The 19514-nt window shown below is 47.7% G+C and overlaps 2 protein-coding genes across 3 annotated transcripts in view; both read right to left on the reverse strand.

Moving 5' to 3' along the window:
• Positions 1-12257, reverse strand: part of LOC128727534 (uncharacterized) — a 31026-nt gene extending 18769 nt beyond the window's left edge. The window contains exons 1-2 of one of the 2 annotated variants that reach the window (XM_053821454.1): positions 11160-12257; positions 9694-9803 (exon numbers count right to left, since the gene is read on the reverse strand). The gene's annotated coding sequence lies outside the window, so the exon portion shown is untranslated. The remainder of the gene's footprint in view (positions 1-9693; positions 9804-11159) is intronic. The other variant, XM_053821455.1, reaches the window with a different exon arrangement.
• Positions 12258-13815: 1558 nt separating this feature from the next.
• Positions 13816-18954, reverse strand: LOC128726963 (multidrug resistance-associated protein 1-like). The gene is made up of 7 exons (XM_053820814.1): positions 18619-18954; positions 17869-18530; positions 16294-17790; positions 16139-16218; positions 14667-16077; positions 14207-14588; positions 13816-14138 (listed from the first exon to the last, which is right to left on the reverse strand). Exons 1-7 carry the CDS (start codon positions 18952-18954, stop codon positions 13944-13946), a joined length of 4563 nt encoding a protein of 1520 aa, XP_053676789.1. The 3' UTR covers positions 13816-13943.
• Positions 18955-19514: the final 560 nt, after the last annotated feature.

Consider the following 19514-nt stretch of genomic DNA (forward strand, 5'->3'; position numbering starts at 1 on the left):
TGCTGTCCAACCTCCCCAACTGAACATGTCGTCAAATCTACGATCGGATGCGCCGATACACACTGGTGGCAGGAAAATGTACATAATGACCGAAGTGGGGAGTGCGCAAAAAAAACACAAGCCTTTGAATCGGAAACGGGAAACTAGTTTTGTTTTCGTTAAACTTCGAATGGCCCTTTCCCCGGCGATGTAGAGGGTCGTCTCGTCTAGCCTAGACCCACTTCAAGCCATTAAACTTGAAAACTAAATTTAAGGTCCGATGTGTATCTTATCAGGGCATGGTGCGAGCTTGCCACACTCCGTTTGTGGACACCGCCAAATAACGACGCACGGTGACAGCAGTAGAAACGCAGAACAACACCAGGATGGCAGCAGGTTCGCGGCCGGAATCCTTTATCTTATCGCGGCGTCGCAGGCGGAAAATCTACAACAAGCACCGGACACAGAAGTGCACCGGACAGCATTTGAAGAGCCGGCTCGGTTTGTGGTGGTTTGCTTTATCGCGGCCCCGATTCTCGCTAGCGTCCCAGGACGAGATTAGACGCTGTGCCATGTCCCAGTTTCATCCACCATGGGTATGGTTTATTTTCGTCGAAACGGCGCGATGACTAAGGCCATGTCCCTCAGTGGGTCGGGTTAATGCGAAATTGTAGCTTCAATGCGTTTAAATTAAGAGCCCCTAAATTAGGATCGGTGCGTTCCAGGAATGAAGCATAAATAATGTGAATGCTGCATCCGCGTGGCACTTGCAGCAACATTGTAGCAGACGACGCACGCAGACTGGACTGGTTTCATACCAGCGCTATATGTTACCCGATCGTGCATGCGAGTTTGCAGGGAGCAAAATCAAATTTATTAATTTCTTCTTAACACCTGATTAAGCGTGCCGTTTTCGCACGGCACGAAATCGACGAGATTCATCTTTGGCAATAAATTAGGTAGTCCATAAATTAAACCACTCGCTTCCGTTGCACATAAGCGGTTGCGCTTGGTAGAGGGCGAAGGAGCGCGATCACGTAACCTGCTGTCACAGTCGTAAGGAAGGCTTAAATGAAGACAAACATTTAACAAAAATCTCCACTCCACGGGATGCACGCTCCGCGGGATGGATCTAACTCTAAGCGAATGCATACATAAACGGAGCGCGAGCATTTCTGCCAGCAGTGAGATTGGCAGACCCCATTACGGCAAGCCTGCCCTTGAGCCTTTGGGTCAGCGGGCGTGTAAAGCCGTGCATTTTTTTGTATCATTTTAAAAAACCATCAAAAAGATTTACACAGGATGTCAAAACGGCAAAACGGTATCTGCCTTCGCAAGCATCGCCGCAAATGGGTACATTAAGATGCCATACATACGGCAGACACAAAAAAGGGCCTCCTCGCAGACTCCCAGTAATCCGTTCGCATTCCGAGAATTGCTGGCCCGTGCGCTTGAGCCGCTGCTCCTTGAGCTGGCAGGTTGTGTGTGATTTTTTGCTGCTTTCGTCTTCTCTTTTCTCAATCCTCTCGGCTGTGGGCTTCATACAAGCAACTTAAGGCCAAGGCTCTTCACTAACGCCACACAGCAGGGGACAGAGTGGTATAATTACAGCTGACAAAAACACAACGTAGCAAAAAAAACCACCCGACCAATAAACAAAATAAAATGATCCGGCATTATTTTATACAAACATACTTCATCGCCCACCACGCATTGGACATCTCGTTTTGGGACAGCAGATGGCCCTGCAACGTTACAAGAGCTACAAAGTATGCGGTACATAGTACTAAAAATACAAATATATTAAATACAAATTAATTTTCGTAAACACCTAAATAGACAGACTTAACAGTTTCTCACGTATGTACTTAGAAATGTATACGTCGTGAAAACCGCTTGTTTCAGCAGAGTGTAAGAACAACCGGACTAACTGTTCGAAATGAATTGTGTGCCGCATGAATGATCGCCACAACGATCGTCAATTTCCCGAGAGGGTTACGTGGTGGATGGCTCCATCATTAGTCGCATGTACCACTTACTCTATTAAAACCTAATTATCGGGAAGACATCCGATCGGTGATGTATTGAATGCAAGCCCTTCGAGGACAATGATATCGCACAAATGCACACGTCGTAGGTTCTAAAGGTACGCGTACGGTTACGGTGAAAAGTGCTTCGAAGAGATGCCGCATCGCAATGCATTCTGATAAGGATGAGATACGCAACATCGGGCAAGGGAAGCCTACCGGATCTAGACCGCGATTTGATCTATTCGCTCGAAATGAAGTTATTAAAATAATAACGCGTAGTTGTGGTCGATCATTACGTCCTGAAGGCTCTGCGAGCATTTTTGTTGAGCGATCATATGTAAATCCAAATCACATTTCTTCGTATTAAAAGTACATTTCATCTAAATATGTCATTAACCTTCCACTTAAAACACTTTAAAACGCATTATTAGCGAATAACTTTAATTTTAATGTGGATTTAAATTGATCCACGCCATTTCATGTGCCATAAAAGAACTGCAAATGATAATGATGATGATGGGTATACAACTATTTCCCCAGATTACTTCTCGATACTATGGTTGAAATTCAATTTAAATAAAACCAAAGCGTACTATGTAATAAATTATTAAATTGTTACCAAATGCTTCATTTGTTGTTCCGGAAAATATCCATATTCCAATGGGCGACCTCGGATATATCTCGTATTGGTTAATTCATTCGTTCGTAAGAAAAACGAGAAAATGTCGATAAATAAGCTCACAATGTACAGGAACATATATTGGAAGCCTTTGTGAGGTATCTCTAAGGCATAAATATCTCAGCCGTTTGTTTGCCGTATCGCGAGCAAAGACTGGTATGCGTTTGTGAGTGTCAGCAGAGGTTTGAACAATCCGCACAAGCCGCGGATTGAAGTTTCGAAATCTTCTATTTGCTTTAATATTCCTCTTCATCTCGTAAAGCGTCGTACAGGAAACACTTGTTCCAACATAGAACACGTAGAACAAAGTCCATCGAATAAATATAGCTGTATGAGGATCCGAAGAATGTCCCTCAAGGTGGTTATACAATCATTACGGAGGCAAACACACCCAGAGTGCTGGTTCAGCCACTCACAGAGCGTTGGCTCGCGCACCATTCCACGCCTAGAAGGGTTACGACATTTTAGGATGACTTTTGTTTGGCGTCAAGAGCAGCCTTTTGATTAGATCTGCTGCCTCAAGAGATAGAGGCGAGTACTGAAGAGGATGTAATTGAACTTATCTGATGGTATATCCCCGGAAGTTCGTCCATCAGCTGGAAGCACGTTCAACTCGAGGAATGGTCGAGAATAGCCACTTAATAAACATCTACATACATATGACGATGGTGCAATGTCTCCTTTGCTGCGGTTCCAATAACGGAACCGTATGAAAAGCCATACAAACCGGTAATGAAGGTGTTATCGAATGAAAGCTCAGCATGCTACTTGGAAAATTGCATAACACGCAAAACCACAGAAGCGTTACCATGGACACAAACGATGTCAAATTAATTAGGCCCAAAAACGTATCGTGCCCGGGGGGTTTGGATTCATCTCTGTTATTTTTCCATTCCTTATATTCCTCTCCGTAGAGGTTTTCGTTCAATATTTCACGCCTTCACTCCAAAACACCTTACCACATTTGATGAACAAATTGCGCTTATTTTCCGCCCCGAGCTCGAAAACCTCCGGCAGCTTTTGGAGGTACGATTAAAAAATGATGCCCTTGTTGCGGTTGAATGCCATCCGAGGGTTTTCCCTCGTTCACATGCTCACAACCCCCTAAGCCACGGGCTGTTGGAATTTGTATAATTTTCCCTTCAACCACATGCCGAACCACTGCCGGGGGGGCTTCCAAGGGCTCCCAGCGGGCAAAAGTGTCCCGTGGAATGTGTTTCTTTCTCGATTTGGGATAAACATTATCGCCGCAAGTAGAGCGTATCGCTTGCGAAGCAGCTATAACCGCGGCGGGTGTCCGGCTTTATCACGTTGCACGCGCTATCAGCTTGGCAGGGCTGAAGCAACAGGTCGGCAAAACCGTTGCTGACCGATTGCCTCCGGGGGTGTGGGTGACGTGTGCCATAAAATGCGTCTGTTTGCGAGCGAACAACAATAAAAAGAAAACTCCATCAAGTACAGCAAGTACGAATTGATCGAATGGAAATGACGGTTTCGTCGGAAGGCGCAAGCATAATGAATTTGATATTACAGAGTGGACATTTACTTAGCGCTGAATGTGCCACCGGCACCATTCGGCAATTAATATGTTACGCCACGCGATTGAAGGGGAAAGCTGGACCGAATTTCCACGCAAGTTTCCAGGCCGACGCGACGCCGGGCCACGCTATTCAAATGAGCTCGTTCCGAACGAATTAACCAATTTGCATCCGGAAAGCGGCTAGCAGGCAATCCCCAATGGGCACGGTGACACAGAAGCACAAACACAGCACCATGCCATTCCCGGCACGACGTGGAAAGTAAGAGTGAGACAACCGAAAGGGCCGCCATCGCGAGCGGCTAACGTGGCGCAAAATGGCGCGACGTCCGTGGCGCGTTGACGAGAGTGAATTTTTCATTTCCCTCTCGCGCGAGAGCCGCCACCGGAGGTGAAAGCAGCTGGAAAACAACAGAAAAAAAACGTCACACACAGGCAGTTTAAATAGAAACAAAACCGTCCCCAGAGTCGGTGCCCCAGAGCAAATTCGAAAAAGCTTACTTCGTTCCGTCCACCGTATCGGACTGAAAAATGGCGGAACGAGGAGTGAAAATGAAAACGCAATAGGTCGTTGTGTTTTTTTTCCGTGCTCAAAGAACCAACGAAGCAACGAAGGAAGAAAAACTCACGCTAGCAAACACACTCATAACCTAAACCGGAACATTGCGGAACGGTCTCGCTGCCCGCGATCGCCGTGGCCTAATGAAACGTGCAAATTCGGGGCGGTAGTGGTGGTGCACCACCCCGAAGCGTTTTCCACTCATACACACGTGCCGGGCCAGGTTCCCAGGTGGCCACAGGTTGGCCTCCCGGTGGTTGAATTCATTAAAAGGTTGAACTGGCAGAGGGAAAACAACGTCGATGGAATGAAGCGAAACCTAGAACCAAGAAAGCTTAAACCATACCCAGCGGCGGCAATGGGCAAGGTGTTTGGGGAGGATCAGGGGCCACGATCGTGACGAAACACTGTAGCACCATTAGAACCTTCAGTGGGTCGGGCCCATGGACGTAGAAACACACAGACACACACGCCTAGCCCCGTCTGTGAGGCAGACGATCTTCTTCTGGTGGCATTTTTTTGTGTGGTGATACAATTCCAAGCGCATCGTTGAAAGATGTCACCCTCGCTGTTCTGGAGTTACGCTTGGCGGTGCAAAAACCCATGTAAATGTGCACCGTTGGGTGCCGTTACCCTTGACTGGGCGCGACTTATCCGCTGGAGGGCGGAATGAGAACTTTCCAGCTGGGGGAAACCGACCTCCGAGGGCAAAACAAAGCGAAAAGGAGGAAAATAAACAGACTACCACTCGCGATCGTACGAATGCGGGTTTGCGGTTGATCGAGCGCGAGTTTTGAGGTTACGGTGACTACCCCCTCAGGTCCCTAGACCTCGACCCATCGAGGGGACAAAAAAAGGGAATGCTTTCGCAACGCGGGCGCATGCCCGATTGGGTTGCCGCAATAAATTCTATTTACCTCCCGGGTGAGGTGATATCGATACCGAGCTCGGAAAAACGGCGAAAGTGGCCGTCTAACTGACGGCTTCGCATGAAAAACCACACCTCTGGGACCCGCAGATAGCTTGATAGATGGAGGAAAATGGAGGGGCAAGTAAAATGTGACACCAAATCCCAAAACGCAACGAAATGGAAAATGTGGTGTGGCCTTCGCCCGGAAAAGTGTGCGCGCGGGTAACTAGATTATGACTTTGGCTGCGGTGGTGGTGTCTTCGATTACTTTGCGCCTACTACGACGTTTGATGCTTGCCTGCAGAAGGGCTCGTGGAGCGGATTTATTTTCACTTTCCATCGGTACGGGTTTTCCACCCTCCCGGGGGTTACTTTTTCCTGTGACAGCGGCATTACTGGTGGGCCGAAATGGTGAATAGTCGTGTTTTCTCTTACCAATCAGACGGAACCTTAGGTAGCTTTGGCTGTAGTCATATCCGCTTTTACAGCGGCTTGGTACAACGAGACGACAATTCCATTGACAGGATACATTAGCCCCATCCGAGACCCAGTAAATTGTAGATAAAACACTCCCTCCTCTGCTCGATGTAGCAAAGTTCTACGCATCGAATTTCATCAAGAAGCCGCACGAAGTTTGCTTTTAAAGAGCCCTATGATAAGCAACCTATTGATTCAACAACATCATCAGTTTCCCGACACTCGGAGGCGTTATTGATAAAGGGATAAGGGCGAGCTAAGCTGTGTCCACGACCCAAGTGGCATAAGTTGAAGAGATAAATCAATGGACACAATACCTATTGATAAGCGCTACAGCAAATCTGCAACCGGTTAATCGTTGTGCACATACAAAATGGCAGAGCTAATGATAAGGTGGTAAAACAGAAGAAACTTGTTCACAAAATATAAACAAATATAACTGATCAAGAGCATCTAGGTGTATGATTCTTGCTTGGGTTTTTGCAACCTAGCTCTGCTATTTAAACTTGCTGAAAAAACAACTCCCAGAGCACTTGGGCTATTTTTCCTTCTTGAAATCCACTTAGAAGAAGATGCTTCTCAATCACTGTTGTCCACTTTGGCTTCGGACGTTACACAAGTAGGGATTTGCACAGATCATTTGCATAGGTAAACAGTTAATACAGGTACGGTGGTTGTACCGATCGTACTCCATGGCCGGCTAGACGACAGCAAGGGTTCTACTTATTCCTTATTGGATGCGAGTCAAGCACGCGACTGTAGGCTAAAATATCAGCATATACTGTAGTAGACACACTACAGTAGCTTCTGATAATAAATCATGCATAATTTGGACAACCATAGACTCACCAAAGAGGGCTGCGAACACGCTTGAATAAACGTGAAAATAAGGTACAAAACCTACAGCTACAGGCAGAGGCAAAAAAAAAAGCTAAACGCGTCGCGGCTAAGATGTTGTAATTAACCATAAGCCGCTTCCATACCTGTTGGTGCCGGGACCGGTCGGGGCAATTAATCAGCTCGCAACCTGCTCAACAACCGCTTGGCACGCGGACGATGATACGGCCGTGGCAAAGGGAGAAGCGAAAAAAAAAGTGCCCACACGACGTGCTGGGTGACGAATGAACATCGTTTTCAGTCGAACCGGGCTTGCCCAAGCGCGTGGCTTCAAGGTGCGGAACCCTAATGAACCAACCCAAACTCGATCGAATCGATCCGCAACCCAACTATGGTGCATTGGTGTCACCAGGGCTCAGCTGGAGGACCTTGCCAATGCATTTCTTCGCAATCCAGGTCGCTTCCACATCGGGAAAACCATCGGAAGGGCTGAATCGGAAGAATCAGGCACATTTGCAGACCCACCAATCCACCACGGGAGATGATCATAAAATATAACAATACCATGTCATGTCGATTGGGTTCTCCCATTGGTCACGATGCATCAAGCGAAGCAAAAAACGCGCCTGCCCTCAACGCGAAAGGTCGCACTGCAAGCTGCTCATGAATTGCGGGGAAACAAGCAATAATACAGATTTCCAGGCACGATAGGGCCAGCTACCGAACAATTTGTTGCTGATCATCACGCCGTCTTGCGGCCGGGCCGCGCAATGAATGCCGTAAAGATTTTAGCACCGCTACGGCACGTGAGCGGTCAATCGAGCGGATCCGTCGATTGCCCATCAAGCGCTGCCTTCGCGGCTCGGCACGCGGGAACTTCTTCAAGACACATTGCTGTTTATTTTCTTTTTTTTTTTTGCACCACGTTTCGCGCCAAGCGGGAGAAGAAGAAGAAGAAGCAAAAATCACACGCACGCACGCACAGAACAAAACAATCAAAACAACATAAACCGCCCCTCGCTGGCACAAAGCAGACCGGTGTTAATTGATTAATCACTTCGTTAAGCAACGATTTAATGCTCTCGTGCTGCGAGCATAGCGAGGGAGGTCAAGTACGACTCGACCCGATTCGAAATGACGTGCATTCTTGGAGCCTTGCGCTTCACTCCGAAGGGACACGATTTCCTTCGGAATTGAAGCACCGTGATTCCGTGCCGACTTAGTACAGCACGCTTTTCAGAAGAAATGTCCATCGCACCGTTTGTGCTTCTCTCAGCCCACTGGCTCCCGAGAGGACGTGAGCTTTTTCACATTCGACTTTCGACGCGAAACGGGACCGGTCCAGATCTTGGCCAGCGGTGAAAAGGGAAAAGCTTACAGCAGCGGCCTTTCCAGCACCATTCGGCGCACTTTTCTCGGCCAGCCCGCCGGGTTGCCGCCTCGTTTCAATGTCATGACGATGAAGCATTAAGTAACGCGGTGAGAAGCAACCGAGCGTTGTTGCATGTTTGCATGCTGTGACGTACACGGTAGCATTAATTGAAGACTTGTGTACACACGCACACACCATCGCAAGGGCCGACCTCGATGGAGGCGCCCCCCGGGGCACGTGGGTGGTGGCGTCGGCGAGAGTGGTAAATAACGACAATTGCCATGTTGCAGCTATTTATTTGTGTGTTTTATGCGACGATCGTCTCTCGGTCACATGGCGCATAGAAGCAAACAAAAAAAAAGCCCCTGATGATCTGTGGTAAAAGGGGGTAGTTTGAGTGGGGTTGGGTGGTGAGCCGTATTTATGCATGTGTGTTTGAGGAGCCACGGCTGGATGTGAATGCCTCGTGCTGACTGTTTCCGAGATTCATAATTGCTTTATGGATAGTTGACTCTCTCTCCCTAGGCGATCAGCTTCTTTCCGTGGAGATGCTACGAACGTTCTATTTTCATGTTCACGATGCTCTGCTCATGAGTTTCATGTGCTATTTAGCATCTGTGCTGAACTATCCAAAACTACCAAAGAAAAACGAACCCACGTTCATTGATTCGGGTTCGTTTCGCGGCTCGTTTAAAAATTGGGCTACGCCGAGCGACAGCATAAACACATTAAATCATCTCAACAAATAGCCTGTTGCTCGGTTTTTGGGAGCAAAATTGTCTCCCATTCTTCCACCCATTTCCCAACAGCAAAGGGCCACTTCGGAACCCGCTCGTCCTCCATCTGCAATTGTCTTTACCTTCAGCTGACATTGCGTTTGGCGTCTCTATCAATCGCGCCGGTCGCTTTTGGCAGGGCTGAGCGTTCGAGTTCTGTTAATACCCGCCACAATGGGACGGGCTGTTGGCATCACGAAAGGCACAAGGTTCCGTAGGGACGCAATTGATGATAATGGCCTATCTGAACCGGCGGGTGCGACAAAGGGTCCCACTCTCAGGCCAAACGCCTGCAACAAGATGCCTCTCAGCGAGCTGACGTGGAGCGGAACATCATGAGCGCTGTATGGCCGGGTTTGAGATTTGTAATGAATTTTAAAACACCCTGCTCATTAAATACCTCGTCGAGCATGGCCACACGCCCGTATTAAGAGATGGTTACAATAAACAGTGGGGTTAATGCAACGCATGTTCATCGCCTTATGATTACTTCTCATTTGCATTCCTTCTTCAGGTCCCATTCTAAAGTATACGCACCTTCCTAGTAGTGGCCTACTGCGATTCGAATTTGGCCAACAACCGGCTTATGCTGCGCTTCCGTCAAACGGTTTGACACTTCTCCCGCTGATGTACACTCTTCCGGTGGGCTGGTTTTTTTTAAACATAAAACAAAAAAAAAACAAACAAACATAAACTTTAACGGATCGGAACGGTGGCGCATTTACGGCATTGCCGACTCGTGCACTCTGTCTCCTGTCTCTTTCACGCCTTCTATAGTTTCTCTATCTTTCTCTCGCTCTGTCACTCTGTCTCTACCTCTCTGCCAGCCGAGTCGGGCTTTCGATTATCGACGCGCTTCGGCAGCTTGCACATGCACATGCACCTGCGACGGAGTGCATTCAAAGTAGCATCGCCGGTAGCTACCCCCTTACCGCTCCTCCTTTCCCATTGTGTCCCACTTCCGAACGGGCTTCCACGCCACCCAACCCCTCTCCCTTTAGCGGCGTGATCATCAATAGCCGCCTGCACCGCGCCATCGCACCTGACGCACGCGGGATCGCCTCGGGTGCATCTAATGCACGGGCACGAAATTAGCACACACCACCACGGCGACGCACGGAACGCCACCCCTTCGACCGTGGTCATGCACGGGCTTCCCCCTCATCTCCCACCCATCCACCCAACCCCGGAGACGAGGATAATCGTGGCAACTTTTGCTATTTACTGCTGAGTCGCTTGAAGCTACCGCCAGCGTGTAGGCTTCTTTTGCGTACATTTTTTGTTGTTGGACCTATTTTTCCCTACGCTCTGTCCCTGTCTCTCTCACTCGCGTGGTGGGTCGAACGCATGCAACACAATGTTGTCGGCGTTTCAAATTCCTACCGGCCTTTTCCGCCCTTCGCCGTACGTTTGTGTGTGTGTGTCGGTATGTTGGCACGTTACGCAAGTAATTCTAGTTTGTGATTTCGTTCACACGCGTTCCACGGTAGTTCTAATCGCTAGTATCGAAATCGATCAATGCTACCCGCGAAAGGCCGCAGAAGCAGCAGCAGCAGGTTATCGTGTGCCACTCGTGGTGCGTTCTTTTTGCGTTCCTTTCGGCCACATTTGTTTTGCGTACGGCTTTGCACTCTCCCGTTCTCTCTTGTTTCCTCATTTTCGAAACCCCTCGCAAGGTGCACACAAATTATCACACCCGCTCCAGCCGCATCCTCAACCACCCTTCGCATTCACAGCCCGAAACCACCCCACCCACGGGTCGAGGGGGTGCGTTTTTCGCTACCATATGTTATCGCGCGACCTGCCCACCAACACCCCGGCAGACTCGGCAGGCGGCCGATTTATCACTTATCGCTGCACTTGCCCGAACGGCGGGACAACCCACGACACAAGTACACCCCCACACACACACGTGTACGCACTGACCGGGTGGTTTTGGGAAGGGACACAAATCCGCGCGCGCCCTCGGTCGAGTTCCGCGTTTAAAATTAAGCTTTCCTTACCCCGTGTGTCGGCTGCTGTTATCGTTGAGGCTTGGCCCTGGCCAAGATTGTTTTTCTTTAGCTTTTCTTTTATATTTTTTTCTTTTTGCACTACGGTGTCGTCTGCTGCCCTGCTATCACTGTGAAACCGCCTCGAGAAGCCCTCCCGACGGACGCGTCGCGATCTGGCGAAGCGGTTAAGGGTTCTCGGTCACGACACAAACAAACGGGCTCGCGAACTCGGTTGTTGCCGCCACAGGAGTGACACGCACGCACGGGAAAACGACGGCGAACGGCCGCGCGCTGCGTGGAAAGTGAAAACAAAGCACCCACACACGCTCACCGCCACGCCAGCATGCTCGCTTTCGTGGACGCTCTCGCTACGCTCCCGGTGCGCTCCCGTTTCTGCGCAGCGGGAAAACAAGGACACCGTGGAAATTGCGCCTTCTTCCGAAAGGCACGTGGGGTGGTTTGAATTGGGGCGCTTTAAACGGTGATCCACGCGGCACGCATCCAGTCGCTGGGAGCACGTGTTTCCGGCGGTGGCATGATAAATGCTTTCAAAAATACACTCTCCGCTGCTGTCATGCTCGACGCACACGTACGGTGCCCACACATACACTCATCCACACGCATGCACGCACGCACTCTCACTCGTAGGCACACACTTACACTCAGGTACGGCACATCGCGGTGCTACATTTTTAGGCAGGCAAGTTGAAGCTTAATTCTTCGCCCATCGACCGACGCGAACGCCGATGCCGGCCAGGGCAATTATCGGCACCATATCCTTGCGCTGGATACGGCGTCCCGACTGTCTCTGGCGTTTCCACTTGAGCACGTCGCCGGTCAGTGAAGTGCGGTTCCGCGGAGAGGAAAATTGACAAAAACTTAACGGCCTACGTCACGAGCCGGCGTTACGGCGACGTGTTACTAGCGGCTGGAATGTGGAAAACCACTCTGTTCCGAACCCCGATGAAGCGAACTTTATCACACATCCGTTTTGGTGGTTACCGCGTGCACATACCTCGGTTGTGTGCTGCGAGCTTACGCTTCGGTATCGGAACTAAATCAGCAGAACAATATGTGCCCCGAACTGCGCGCCAGCGTAACGAAACGTACGGCTCCCCGGTTGGTTTGTTTTTGCTTGCGGTTGGCGCGCACGAAATGAAACGAAAACGGAAAAACCACCGCGATACAAACGAGATCCACTAGATTCCGCGGTACATTCGAAAGTAGTAGTGGCATGTTCGACCGGTGCGACTACGCACCCTCTCGGGGGTGCGCTTTCGAGCAGTGAAGCTGCCTATACACTGGGTGAGACCGAAGGCGAGACGTTTTGCTGTAATACATTGATAATCGTCATGAATCTGAGTATGCGCCAAAAGCACTGCATGCTTCTCGAAAAAACATTTACATGATTTCGCCCTATACAGTATACTTTACTATTTTATGCATTATGTTATTTAAGAATTTTTTTAACATGCATTATTAAGGATGGATTTCGTATTTCAATATCATTTGTCTAAAGTTAAAAAAAATACTATTCAAGGAAACTTCACACACACACACTTTTTTCTCAAGGTAGCTTGCAACACACTTTACGAGCGAGACTGGCTATAGTCTAGTCTAAGGTCGCCTCATCAAATCTCAACAGTGATGAAGCCCCTTAAGCTCGAATAGCGATTTCAAATCCACCTAGCTCGGAACAAACTGTATAAGAAGTGAACGAAACATAAGTTTTGTCGGTCATGCATAACCCAATAAATTACATTGATTTTTGTTTTCATAAAACAATCTTCTCTGCTCTAATATAAAATATAAATAATAAAAATTGGCAGCATAAAACTTAAAAAAGTTATATTTGAAAAGTATTGTCATGTTATATTCCAATATCTTCTTTAATTGGCTAATAAAAGTATGATGCATCGTTACCTTTGGCTTATGCTGACTTTATGTTGTTATGTTGTACGTTGTCTTATATTTTTTTATCTAACGTTTATGGTTCTGCTTGGCGACATCTACACCTCATCATAAGTAATAGTTCAACATAACTTGCACGCAAACTTGTGCGCAATCTCGCAAGCATCGTCAAAAATTACCCAGCGATAAGAGACGTAGGCCCGCATAATCTCATTTATTAGTTGCTAAATCAGGCACGTTCATCAGGCATCGTATTGTATTGCCCTAGACATGCTTACAGATGATAAGCGAACGAACAATTACTGATTAGTTAAAATATTATTAGATATTGACGATGGTAAGCTAGTCCAACATTTTGGCACACAATTTATACTATTTGAGGGCTGTAAATAAACGAAGTGTTAGCACATACATACGAAACTATACAATAACCTGTACCTTCCTACAAACGTTAGCGTGTTAACCGCTTGATTTTCTCGTTGCTTGAACGTTTTTAATGTGGCAACTGATTTTTTACGCTGATTGTAGCCATTTGCAACAGTACTGCTTCCACAGGCGTTCAGTTGCAAGGGTGAATAAATTCAACATTATGATACGAGTTCAACAATCTTATCGTTTTATGACTAATCCATTAAAACAAGTCAAAACGAAATAAGTGGATGGTAACCAACGATTTTCTCCCTTGTACGATTGTAGTCAATAAAAAGCTAGCAAAGATAACAACAACGAAATATTTTAGCAACGAGATATGGATCAATATCGTAGCAAGACGATTGGCACGAATTTATTGACTAGGATCTTACGAGCATTGCTTAACTTTACGAGTTAAAATAATAGTACTAACAATATCTGAACACATCATACTAACGCACGTGTCAGTTGTTAACTAACAATTCCTGCATTCTTCGCCATGCCGAAGAATATGGAATCCCGGTTAGCCAACAGGTTCTGCGGTGAATCGCACTCAGCTACCAGACCTTTGTCGAGCACAAGCACACGATCGGAATCGAGGATGGTGTTCAATCGATGGGCGATCGTGAGGATCGTGCAGTCGGCGAACTCCGTACGGATTGTTTTCTACAAACGGAAACGAAATAGCAGCCATTAGTAATGATGGAATTGCTTTCGCGCGCATTTCGAATTACCTGAATCAAATCATCCGTTTCCAGATCCACCGCCGCCGTTGCCTCATCCAGAATCAACACCTTGGTCTTTCGAAGAATTGCTCTCGCTAAGCAGACGAGCTGTCGCTGTCCCACAGAGAGGTTCTCGCCGTTTTCGGCAATTTCGTGCTCCAGTCCTGCAGTCAGCCCTTTCACAAATGTCTTCAAATGTGACAGCTCCAGAGCTTTCCACACCTGATCGTCACTGTAGCTCTTGAACGGATCCACATTGGCTCGGAGAGTACCCGAGAAGAGGACTGGATCTTGAGGGATGATGGTTAACCGACTACGCAGCTGGTGAAGACCCATTTTCGAGACATCCAGCCCATCAATGATGATTTGACCGCCTGCTGCCTCAACGATTCTGTAAACAGAATCAAAAAATGTGGTCAGAGCTTTTCTGAGTCCTGACATAGAGAATTTTCAATTTTCCTGTACGTACCTGAAGAGGCCAATGGTAAGACTAGACTTTCCGGCACCGGTACGTCCCACGATACCAATCTTTTCTCCTCCTCGGACGCTAAGCGAAATGCCTCGAATGACGAGATCCAAGCCATCACGGTATCGGATTTGGTAATCCTTGAACTCGACCTTTCCTTCTGCTGGCCATGCCTTATCGACTGTTCCCTTCTGCCAGTCGGCCTCTCGTGGAAGCACGGTGTATTCTTCCAATCGTTCGATGGCGACGATGTTTGTCTCTACTTCCGCAGTCATTCTCACGAGGAAACTTAACACATTTGATATCTGCAGGGCATAGCTGATGGACAGTCCAACCGTTGCTTGTCCAATATCGTCACGAGCTAGGATTGCAAATAGAGCCGCGAACAAGATCACTAAGCTGCCAATCATTTCTAGTCGAACGCCCAACCAACGGTTAGCCAGAATCGTTGGGTAGGTCACGAGCTGGTTATAATCCACACGATATTCTGACTCAGTGATAAATCGTTCCTGTTGCCCGTATGCTCGAATTGTTGATTGTCCACCAATACTCTCTCCAAAGTGTGAATAGATCGGACTGCGAGTGACGGATTCCAAGCGTTTCAACTGACGCGAAGTCTCAATGTAGAAACGTTGAACAAAGTAGTAGATAATCATTAATGGTGGAATCACAGCGAGGAAAATCGGAGTCGATATTCCGATCACAACGAACACTCCGATTACGCTGAACAGCATCAATAACCATGCACGAATGGTAGCCGGAAGAATGTTGTCCACTACGTCCACATCTTTCGAGAATCGATTGATAATACGTCCGAGGGGAGTCGTGTCGAAAAAGGACATTGGCATGTGCATGGAACTCTCCAGTAACTTATTATGCGATTCCTCGGCCGCTTTGAGGCAACCCAGCGCCAACAGAACAGATCCGATGAATAACGCGATAGATTGCACACCTCCTAGCGCACCGTACACCCCGAGGTACATATCTCGTACCGAAGTATCAGTGATCGCTTCCGGATCCTCGGACCAATCGGTGAGCCACATGCTGGAGTAGATACCGCTGCCTTGGTTGATCGCACTGAACACAACAGACCAAAATCCAAACTGAAATCCGATAGCTGTGACGTACTTCTTGTAGACTGCCCACGTAACGGCTCCGGTAGCCGATTCTTCCTTTTCGATCAGAGTCGCTTTGTCCAGGCTCTGTATGATAGGATCCTCTTTTTTCGCGCTTGCTCGAGATTCCTGGCGGCTGATCCGTTTCTTGCGCTGGCTGCCGTTGCTACCATTCGACCGGCTTGATCTAACTGACATAGTGCGTTCGACGATCCTTTGAGACTTCTCATCCTTCAGCGATTCCTGAATTAGTTTCATTTCTGGTGAGGAGACAGTAAGGTTAAACGTTTGTATAAGTTCTGTAGAAGAAGAGCGCCGATTAAACTACATTCTTTTACGATCATGGCGTTATCAACTAACCTTCCTCATCGTCTTCATCCAGTTCTTGAATGTGTTGAGTCAGGAATTCCGCAAATGCTCCTTTCTGGTCCAGAAGTTGTCTAAGGGAAAGGAAAACCGATTAAAAGACTCAATTTCGATTATATGGTGGCATAGGAATATTAGTAGAAACATACTGATAAGATCCACTTTCTGATATCTCTCCGTCCTTGATGACGAAAATGTTTTCCACGAATGGTAGGAAGGATATACCGTGCGTCACCAACAGACGAGATTTTCCAACCAGCATTCCCGTTGGTCCGATCACCTTCTCAAAAATGTGCTTGCCGACGTGGGCGTCTACAGCGCTTAGCGGATCGTCAAATAGATAAATCTCAGCATCAGCGTACACAGCACGGGCTAGGGCGACACGTTGCTTCTGTCCTCCGGAAAGATTGATGCCCTTCTCTCCTATTTCCGTTGTATCACCACCGGGAAGCATCTCTAAGTCGGGCTTGAGGGCACAACACTCGATCACGTTGTCGTACTTCTTCTGGTCGAACGGCTTACCGAAGAGGATATTGTCTCGGAGCGTGGCATTCTGAATCCATGCCTGCTGAGGAACATACGCGATTGTACCGTCCGTATTGACAAGGCCATTGACCTTCTCCATTTCACCCAATAAGGCCGAAATAAGAGAGCTCTTTCCCGTGCCGACGGTACCAACGATCGCAGATAGTTGTCCTTTACGCAAGGACAGGTTAATGTTCTTCAGCGTGGGCGTTTCATCACCCCAAGAAAACGTGCCATCTTTGATGGTGAGTGCATCATCACTTTTGTTGTTTGTCACATTACTGGGATCGAGCTCGGCACTGTTGAGAAACTTGTCGATACGTTTCACGGATACCCAAGCTTGCATTGAGAACGTCACCATCATAGGTAGCATTCCCAGAGGGAAACGTAAAATATTGAACAATGCCAGCGATACAAAGGCCGTTTGAGGGTCGAGAATATTTTCTTCATCTACCAGCACGTACACGGCAAACGACACGAGCGTGACAAGGAACGGAGCGATGGTAAATGTGAAATAGATTCCAGCACCATAGTAGGCCATGGCTTTCAGAATACTGATCTCTTCTTTTCGAACTGTCAGAATGTTATCCTGGAAGCTTGGCTCCCAAGCGTAAAGCTTTAGCACTTTGATACCTCCGAGAATCTCGTTCATTTTCTTCACGCGATCATCCTTGATCTTCATTTGAGCAACTTGAGCATCACGCATCTTTGTCGCAATAACACCAGATACTGGAGTGATCAAAATCATCACTCCTAAACCAGCAAACACGGCTGCTCCAAGGATGTCGTAGAGTAGATACACGCAGAGAGCAATAATCAACACGCCTGACCATAGGATATGCATATATGATGTAAGCTCAAAGAATCGTTGAGCATCCACAGCCATCAGATTGACAATTTCACCGACAGTTGTGTCCTTTTTGGCTGCGCTAGAAATTCGAAGCGCTTTTCGATAGATTGCGCTCACCAGACCGGTACGAATGCGGAATCCACTCAGGAACGTGTTATAGTAGTACTGTCCGTTCAATAAGGCCAACAACAGTGATGCCAGGAATAGAGCAAACGTCAACAACAAACCCTTCCACACCGGACCATCCAGGGCTATAACAGCCATCATTTCTCTGCAAAAAATAGTACAAAAACACAATCGATTAGATTGACGTCACGTTATCGAAAGAGAATGACGAAGCACGACGTACTGCATAAGATAAGGAGAGGCGAATTGAAGCCCGGATATCGCCAATTGTAGCATTCCAGCGAACCAAAATGGCGCACCATACGCTCGAACCATTGCATACAACGATGATCCGTTCGTTTCGGAGTGCGGCTTATACTCGATGTTTGTTTTTCCTGCTTTTTTATCGGCAGCTATTTGTTTTTGGCGTCCCGAGACGACACTCTTATTCCAGAATTTATCGAAAGGTGGTACCAATTCTTTAGCTGCGTCTTGCGGGTTGATGTCATACATGTCGTCCATGGTGAGCGGCTTGCGAAAGCCTTTCCAGGCGTAAGAGTCGAAGTACAAGAAGAGTAGCTTGGAGAAAAAGCTAGAATTTAGCTCGGGGTTGGGTTTCTTTGATTCGGGGTAGTAGCTGAACGTGGGCGCCTTATCAGGGAAGAGTTCCAGCACCAGCATCAGACAGATGAAGGCGTACTGGATGATGTAACTGACGTATTGGTACTCCCAGAAGTCAACTGTGTCGCCGGATCCGATCGGATTCGGTCGCTTGTCGTTCTCCATCACCTCCGTGCGGAGCTGAATAATACCGAAGAACATTCGCAGGAACCAGAACATGAACATGGTGCCCGACGTGCGAATGCCGTACTTTCGCATGAAGAACAACAGCACGATCAAGTCGATCTAAGAATGGGAAAACCAATGGTAGACTAATAATTTAACACGATCACAGAACACCCACACGTTCCAATACGGCTTTGAAAGCACTCACATAAGCCAACGCGTTGAACACCGCGGTCAAGATCTGTACATCATACAGTCCCTGCTCGTCCTGATAGCCCACCACCATTCCCAGATCGATCCAGGACATGCACATGAGCAGAAAAATCACGAGAATCTTCGACAAGTTGTACCAGTTCCATGGGATGTCTCGATAGCGACTTTCGGTGATTTTAAAGATGTCGTAGATCGAGAATACGAACAACATCAAACAGGGCACCCATTGTAGGATGACACGTTGGAAGCAGAACGTGAAATTCGGATTGTCTACATCCCACACGAAGTCTTCGTCCCAGAAGGGACCACCACAGAAATCCTCGAAGGTCATCGCGGACCTTTTGGTGTTGCAAAACCGTCACTGGTTTTCCACTCAGCACTGCCACCGAACACTTGCACTGTTAGGTTGAAACTGAAGCCCTCCACTTTGTAATCATTGCCGTTTTATATGGCCGAAGGGTTACTGCTGGCCCTTATCATCGTTTTTATTGTCCCGATACTCAGTTACGTCCATACGTACAATTGCCAACGATAGCGTAACGACGATCTACCTTTTCACACAGAGTCATTCAGGCCGATGAATACTATCGATTGGCGAATTGGATGATGTTACCTTGCAATAATTCGTGTTCCGTACATGGGAATACGATAAGCGACACATTTGAGCTGCGTCATGATGATATATTCGGGACTATCACGAGATGAACGCACCTATGGTGGTCATGATGTCAAGAAACAATTAGCCAGTACTGGTCCACGGTGGTAGCAAGGAAGCAGTTTCGTTATCGGACAGTCTCTGAAAAGTGTCCATGCCATTGCCAGCGATTAGCACTCGCCGCTATCAAGATTGTACAACACGATAGTGAGCTCTCTGATAGCGGGCGTTGATAG

This window comes from Anopheles nili, chromosome 3, assembly GCF_943737925.1.
Source record: "Anopheles nili chromosome 3, idAnoNiliSN_F5_01, whole genome shotgun sequence".
NCBI lineage: Eukaryota > Metazoa > Arthropoda > Insecta > Diptera > Culicidae > Anopheles > Anopheles nili.

Bases quoted from the DNA above. Each gene is read 5' to 3' on its own strand.
- LOC128726963 (XM_053820814.1), bottom strand. From the start codon at position 18,954: ATGACCTTCGAGGATTTCTGTGGTGGTCCCTTCTGGGACGAAGACTTC. The intron at 16,219-16,293 runs GTATGTTTCTAC...CCTTTCCCTTAG, and splicing joins TCAGAAAGTGGATCTTATCA to ACAACTTCTGGACCAGAAAG. The intron at 16,078-16,138 runs GTTAGTTGATAA...CTTCTTCTACAG, and splicing joins GGATGAAGACGATGAGGAAG to AACTTATACAAACGTTTAAC.